Genomic DNA, 7,575 nt, shown 5'->3' on the forward strand with positions numbered 1-7,575 from the left:
AGGGAAAACATTCCTAAATGCTCTAAATAAACAAAATTGATGCTCCAAAAAGACTATTTTTGAAAGCGTTTAGGAGCACTGATTTTTTTGACCCACAACATTAGGAATGTTTTTCTTCACGAAAATCTGCGCTTGTATAGCAAATTCGTCAATGTATGTTGCCAAAAAGTTTCCTTCACTATTTTTTCATTTTTACCATTCTTTGCGGGTGCATTTGAACTCGCGAGCAGAGGAGCACTTTCGTACTTTGGAGTTCCTTTGCATATTAGCAAGCTAGGGAAAGAAGATCTCTAACAAGTATTCCCAAATTGATTAAGAGAGATGATACTTGGAGAGGAAGATTATTATTTTGCGGTAGGGCGAGTTGTTCTCACTAAATCATTCATTGCAAGTAACCCTGTTTACTTTCTCTCATCAACTATATTCACTAGATGGGCATGCAAGCTCCTAATTCCTAAATGCCTGCTGGCTCTGAAAAGATTACGAAGGTCATATGAAACATCACTTGGCAAACTGAGATTCGGTGAGGATGATGATTTTTTGGGGTGATTTGGGTATCCTAAGTTGATAGACTTGAATATGTCCTTGCTTGCTTCATGGATTCATAGTATAACCTAGATGACCGTAAGATGGGGGAGAAAATCATGTGTTTTATGTACATTGGCCAAAGTGATTTAGTGTAGAGAGGACAAAGCCTCTCCATTCTAGGGATGAAATATGCGGGTCATTTTATAGGTACTGATGGCTGGTGGGAAATGGAAGAAGTATACATATTCGAGAAGACCTTTAGCTTGGTAACTCCAGTTTATCTGTGTAGTTCTTTGATACCTACTTTACCTGTAATGAGGTGAATGTCACCATTGTTTACATGTGGCACGAGATGCAGTTAAAATCTCTACTTCAAGAGCTTCATTATAATAGACCTATGTAGCAATTGGAGGATTTGGTGTAACTTTTGTAGGATCTTTCTCTTACTAATGACCATGACCAGATGGTTGAAATGCATAACTCTGATCGGTATAGTGCACAATCTTTATCAGGAGTTATCAACTTTCGGGAGGACGGGGTACCCAACTTTTATTCCTATGGTTTGGAAAGTGCATGTACCCCCTTGGTTGTAGGACGTAGCTATTACAATTGGTAAAATGTTGCCGCCTATTGTGCCTAGAGAAGGATGTCAAGTTGATGGACAAGTGCCTAAAGCTTATGGGCACTAGGGCGAGGAGGGATCCTCGGCAATCATGTAGTACTAGTTGGATCTAGCGGTTGATCCATATGGCGGTTCAATTCAATCGATCGATTAAATCCTCGTTAGCTGAATCTCCTCTCGGCATTGTTGTGCTACTTTGTCACGATATAGCCTAGCTTTGTTTTAGTGAAAGAAGACCCTAATTCTCTCCTCTCGGCATTGTTGTGCTACTTTGTCATGATATAGTCTAGCTTTGTTTTCGTAAAATAAGACTTTGTGTGCGTCAGGGGGCGGGGATACCCCTGGATCCTCCCAACAAGTATGATTTATGCCCCCTGCTTAGATCATTGGCTAGCTCCACCACTTCTCCCGGCTTGGATAATCGTGAAGAAACAAAGAACCTGAAATAGTGATTCCATGGATGAATATCAACTTGGCTATTTGATGTTTTTATCTCATCTAATTTTCTGTCTTCACTTTTGCATGATGGTGTTAAAGCCCTTTTGCTGCCTGATGGGTAGAAATGCAAGATCAGGTCCATGCAGCTTCTTGCTTTGCAGCATCAGAATCCTTTGTTGGGGGAAATTTGTATCGATCACACATGATTCGGTTAGTTTTATACGGTTTATGGTTTATACGGTTTTTATACTTCGGTTTGTATGGTTTTATACATAGATACCGTTTGGTTTTGGTAATAACCATATTAACCAAAGTTGACGTGAATATTTGAGCCAACACATAACCTTTCCACGTGTAAATACATGATATATATCATAATGACAAATTTTTTTACTAGAAAAGGATAAAGAAAGGACGTTGGATAAGCAGTTAGGTTAATCACGTAAACTGAAGCATTGAATGGGCTAGAAAGTACTATACTATAGTAGCCCATTACACTTTTGAACCGTAAAAACCTCAATTTCAATTAATTCAGTTTAACCAAATGGATTTCAGTTTATAGTTGAAAAACAGAAATGCAAATGCTTTTCAGATTTCAGAACTGAAACCAAAAGCGAAACCTGAAAAAACCAAAAATTCGGTTTGGTTTCGTTTTTTTGTTTCGGTTTTGCACACCCTGAGTAATGTCAATGGCGGTGCTAGGTCTCGAGCTTCTAGGTGAAAGACTAGGTACGGCCAAATTTTTGGCTATACCTAACAATGGCGATGTTTTTACGTCACTACCTTGTTGAATATGCATTTCTCAAATATGTCTGAACTTATTCTTCAAGATGAAAACCTAGATTCTGACCGTGGGTGGTTGGATCCAATGATGCGGTCGCTTGAGCCTCACTCCATTTCCGAAGACGTTGTTGTTGAAGAACCTCGTTGTCTATGTGGTTTCATGAGTTTTTTTAGGGGAATGTGGTTTCATGAGTTTTTTTAGGGGAATGTGGTTTCATGAGTTGATTGGTGCCAATATGTTCATTGTTGTTGTTTGCCAATTATGGATCGGACCGTTTTACTTTTTTTTTTGCTTACGCATAACTTTGGTTTTAAATGACTTTGCTATTTGCTAGTGTGTTATTTGTGCGCGTGAGTTGGTGTTGGTTGTGTGTTCCTAACTATGCATAGGCTAGGTGTGTGCTCTTTTTTTTGCGGGTGTGTTGTATCATGTTGGTTCTTCAGTCTGACCAAATAAAATCTACCTTTGTCGAAAAAAAAGCACTGTGAGCCTTTTGACCAAAGAATAATTTTTTCGTTACTATTTATACCACTGGCGTTTAGTGCTTCAACCGCAAACTAATCAACATCGTACTAAATGAAAAGCAATCGAAAGTCCGTTGGTCGCCGGTACTGCACCTGACGTTTACTTGTTCGTCCACAAACTGATCGACATGCTACAAGCAAACGGAGGAATCTTCCGATATTTTTCCGATCTTCGGAAAGATCAGCGACCCGTGCCCATGACACCCTTGATAATACAATTTCTCTCGGGGGCAATACTACAAAATCGCACGTTTCGCAGGGGTCCCATTCCCCGCCGGCTTTCTATATAAGCGTTCGAACGGGCGCAGAGATGAGCCTCCAGTCCTCCGAAACCAACACCACACGCACGCCGCGACATTTCCCAGATATTTCCCCCATCCTGCGCTTTTCCTCCTCCTCCTTCCTTCCTTCTCCGCCGCAATCGCTCCTAGCTATCCTTAACACAACATGCCGGAGGCACCTGCACGGGCCGCCGCCGGCGGCGCCTCCGCCCCCGCCGACGTCGACGTCGTCACCTCCAGCGGCCGCCGCAAGATCGCCGCCCATTCCTCCGTTCTTGTAAGTCATCCTTTCCCCGGCTACTTTGATTTCTTGCCGCATTAATTACCCTGCTCGCCGAACGTTTCCGATTGCCGCGTGCCGGTGCTAGCGAGCGATCAGGGAGCGGCATGTGTATCCTGGTTGTTTGGACACTTTGAATTCTGAAGGGGATATTTATTCTTATTTCTTTGTTCGTTGGCATCAACAGGCGTCGGCGTCGCCTGTGCTGGAGACCATCCTGGAGCGCCGGCTGCAGAGGCTCAGGGAGAGCGGCAAGGGCGGCAGGGCCGTCGTCCGGGTCCGCGGCGTCACCGACGACGTCGCGGCGGCGTTCGTCCGCCTCCTCTACGCCGGCAGCAGGTACCGTGTGCGCTCCTCTGCTGTTTCCTCCCTGGAATTGCTGCTATTATTTTTCGCACATGCGTTTCTTGCGACCCTGGGTAAGCCCGAGTCTAATGGTCTGTGGAGACCCAGTAATAGTAGTAGCCATTAAGTATTAGCACGAGGAAAAAAATCATTAGGAGTAAGCGCTAATATTAAGACACGAGGAGGGGGAAAAGAACATGACACATGCGTGTGTGCCCCACGCTGTCTGTCAAGCTGGGCGATCGGAGCTGCCAGCTCTGAAATAATGGTTTTTAGCTGCTAAAAAAAGAGCTTTCTTTTCATTTCTTCGTTCGCAATCATCTCGGTGGTAGTAACGGCCAGCTAAATCATGTCCCGATAATTGAATGAAGTACACCAACTAGTATGCTGTTTCTGAAAATACCAAGTTCATCGGTACGATCAAGAAACCAACCAACAACCAAAACAAAACCAACACTTTGCCAAGATGAGCTGCCCGGACGCAGCCCGGACGCAGAGCATTTCCTCTCTAGTCCTCGGATCATGTCGATCTGCAACTCTACCTCGTCATAGGACAGAGGAGAACACGGCCACAGCCACAGAACACCGGAGCCTCGCCGGTCGCCGCCCCAGGGCGAGCCACACAATCCGGGGGCAATTTGCTTGCTTGCGACCGACCCGTCCGTCCGCTAGCCTCTGGAATCTCGTAGATTCAGTGAACCTCCACACGAATAGCTGAATCTCTGTCCCTGTCCGTCGCGGCGCCTAGCTAACTCCAACTCGGCCAACTTGCCAATTTCGCACTAGCCTCGCCACAAGAGCAAGATAGACGAGATGACACCGCCACCGCATCATCCAAAGTAGCCACGCACATAACCTTAAAACGCCGTATCTCCCGGGCCATACAAAAACCCCGGCAACTTGGCAGAAAACTTTGCCGCCGGCTCAATCTCGTGGAACGTATCTCTCCCGCCGGCTCCGGCAGCGGACTGGAACCGCACGTACGACGGCACAGAGACAAGAAAGGAAGAAAATCAAAGTTTAGTTTTCTTTCTTGTTTCGTTTGGTCTGGTTGGTGGGTGCTGTAGGGGTAGCGCCTGCCTAGTTGGAACCTCCCTTCCTGCTCCTCCATGGCCACCAGCATGTGTCGTCGCTGTCGCAGGCACCATCATCCTGCGTGCTGGCTGCTAGCGCTACTACTACTTGGTACTACTCGCCTTCGGCGAATTGAGAAAACAAAGCAAATTCTCGTGGCCGTGGAACGGCCTCTCTCTCACCGTCCAATCTTGCACCGAACTGTTCTACTCCTCCTATAGTTGTTTGCGTATATGTATTTCGGTGATTGCGAGTGGACATGCGGAGAAATCAATTACGAGTATCTAATTTGGTGATGGGAATTCTGGACGGTGTGCAGGCGTGGCGAGGGCGAGGTGAACGAGGACGTGGAGAAGTACGCGGAGCAGCTGCTGGTGCTGGCGCACGCGTACCGGGTGCCGTGGCTGAAGCGGTGGTGCCAGGAGGCCATCGGGTCGCGGCTCACGCCGGGCACCGTGGTGGACGCGCTGCAGCTGGCCGACCTCTGCGACGCGCCGGAGCTGCACCTCCGCTGCATGCGCCTGCTCGCCAAGGAGTTCCGCGCCGTCGAGCGCACCGAGGCATGGCGCTTCCTCCGCGACAACGACCCCTGGCAGGAGCTCGACGTCCTCAGCCGCCTCCACGACGCCGACATGGTACGTCCTACTATCCTTGCCTCTGAGAAATAAATCGTGCGGTAAAATTCGTCGTTCCGTCTGGTCATGTGGCGCGATCGGTGCGGGGCATGTCTGTTGGCACTTGAGGTGTCGCCGTGGCCGGTGGCATGATGATGATGCCAAAGTGCAACTAAAGATAGTCCGCCTTGATGTCTCAGTGCGCCGTGCACTGGGGAACATGGTGACCATGCCCACCCGGGCTTCCAAACCTTGGGTTCTGGAGGTGCTCGGCATGTCGCGTCCGTGCGCATTAAGAAATGATGCGAAGGCCTGGTTTGGCCGGTGCCTGAGATCTCATCATGCTGCACAGGTCGTTTCGGTCGCTGCGTCCACGTCCACCCCCGAGCACGCCGAGTGGAGTGGCCGGTGAATGTTCACATCTCCGAAACCGTCGTGCCAAACGTTTTCGTTTGGGTGGAAATTATCCAGGGGTCATGGTTATTTGCTTAGACGACCGCATAGCCTCACCAAACTTTTGATTTGACAAAAGATAGCAAAAATGTCAAGATCCAGTTAAAAAATGTACTAGCAAAAATATCGAACACGTTTATTGGTTCATCATGTCAAGATCAATTAGCTCCGATAGGAATAATAAGTTTATGATTACTAGAATGTTAACGAGAATGATGAACTGACAGAAACTTTATTCTTGTGTCCAGCGTCGGCGAAAGTGGCGTCGGAAGAGCGCGGAGCAGAAGGTGTACATGGAGCTGAGCGACGCCATGGACATCCTGCGGCACATCTGCACGGAGGGCTGCACGGAGGTCGGCCCCGTGGGGCAGGCGCCGACCAAGTCGCCGTGCCCGGCGTACGCGACGTGCCGGGGCCTGCAGCTGCTCATCCGCCACTTCTCCCTGTGCAAGAGCCGCGCCAGCTGCCCCCGGTGCCAGCGAATGTGGCAGCTGCTCCGCCTCCACGCCGCGCTCTGCCGCCTCCCCCACGGCCGCTGCAACACCCCTCTCTGCACGTAAGTTCATTTACCCCAACACTCAGCTCTGCTCACTCTCACACCTAAACAAATTGAACTCATGTCTAACGTTGCAATGGATCTTGTCTGATCATGCAGGCAGTTCAAGCTCAAGGAGCAGCAGAAGGAGGCGGTGTCGGCGAAGGCCGGCGACGGCAGCGACGGCAGGTGGGCGCTTCTTGTGAAGAAGGTGAAGGCTGTCAGTGTCATGTCTTCTCTCGGCAAGAGAAGCCCACCTCCGTGCCAGTGCTGAGTAAACGGAATGTATGTTAGCGAGGATCCCCTCTTTAGGGTTGTGCTTCAAGCGCGGCGAGCGTTGGGGGCGTGATCACACGTGCTCTACCACGGTCTAGCTCCATGTCGTGGAGGAACTGCTGGAGCTCTTAGGCATCGACGCGGTGTTCGACGACCAGCCAGCCGCCATCGCCCACAACCGCTGTCTGTGACGCGGCGATGTCCATCTCCCGGCAAGCTTTCACCGGCGGTGTCTCGTCGCGTGGATTTCTGCTGCACCCGTGGTTGCAAGGCCACGAAATCCCCATCCTGGTGGATTCGGCTAGCTCCACGTCTTTCGTCGATCAACAACTCGCTGTAGAGCTTGTGGCATCGTCCCTCTGCTTCAACTGGGCGCGTGAAAGTTGCAGGCGGAGGCGGGATCACATGTTACTTAGTTAGAGCATGTATAACTGAACCTCTATAATTTATTTAGAGGAGGATATGGCAGAGTACCTTTTAGAGGAGCATATTTGCCCCTCTAAAGAAGTGTCGTTTCTAATAGATTCTCAATATTTTTGTCTCTATTTCTTTTGCCAAATCTTACTGCATAGTAGTTGTTTTTTTTTGATCAAAGAAGGGCTTGCCCCTTCTGATTTTCATTACCGAAAACCACCAAGTTCTACAAAAGAGTTCAAAAGAAAACGAAAAAACGAAGAGGTCCAACCGAGTTTAACAAGGATCAAACAGCACCCCCATCGACCAACAAAAGGTCATTACATCAACGCAGAAGCAAAAGCAGCAAAAAAGGAGCCAAAGATCTATTCTACAGGAGCACCAAACATCAGGTTCACCACCGCAGG

General features: G+C 48.6%; 1 protein-coding gene across 1 annotated transcript; it reads left to right on the top strand.

Moving 5' to 3' along the window:
- Nucleotides 1-3,206: 3,206 nt before the first annotated feature.
- LOC123071865 (BTB/POZ and TAZ domain-containing protein 2) lies at nt 3,207-7,299 on the top strand. The gene is made up of 5 exons (XM_044495439.1): nt 3,207-3,454; nt 3,645-3,796; nt 5,196-5,511; nt 6,192-6,499; nt 6,599-7,299. The coding sequence occupies exons 1-5, from the start codon at nt 3,344-3,346 to the stop codon at nt 6,750-6,752; spliced, it is 1,041 nt and encodes a 346-aa protein (XP_044351374.1). The 5' UTR covers nt 3,207-3,343; the 3' UTR covers nt 6,753-7,299.
- Nucleotides 7,300-7,575: the final 276 nt, after the last annotated feature.

Source organism: Triticum aestivum, chromosome 3B (assembly GCF_018294505.1).
Source record: "Triticum aestivum cultivar Chinese Spring chromosome 3B, IWGSC CS RefSeq v2.1, whole genome shotgun sequence".
In the NCBI taxonomy this organism is placed as follows: domain Eukaryota; kingdom Viridiplantae; phylum Streptophyta; class Magnoliopsida; order Poales; family Poaceae; genus Triticum; species Triticum aestivum.

What these genes read in the sequence shown, in the direction of transcription:
- LOC123071865 (XM_044495439.1), top strand. Translation starts at nt 3,344, where the DNA reads ATGCCGGAGGCACCTGCACGGGCCGCCGCCGGCGGCGCCTCCGCCCCC. An exon ending in CTCCTCTACGCCGGCAGCAG is followed by an intron (nt 3,797 to 5,195) that starts GTACCGTGTGCG and finishes GACGGTGTGCAG; the next exon opens with GCGTGGCGAGGGCGAGGTGA. An exon ending in GCCTCCACGACGCCGACATG is followed by an intron (nt 5,512 to 6,191) that starts GTACGTCCTACT and finishes TCTTGTGTCCAG; the next exon opens with CGTCGGCGAAAGTGGCGTCG.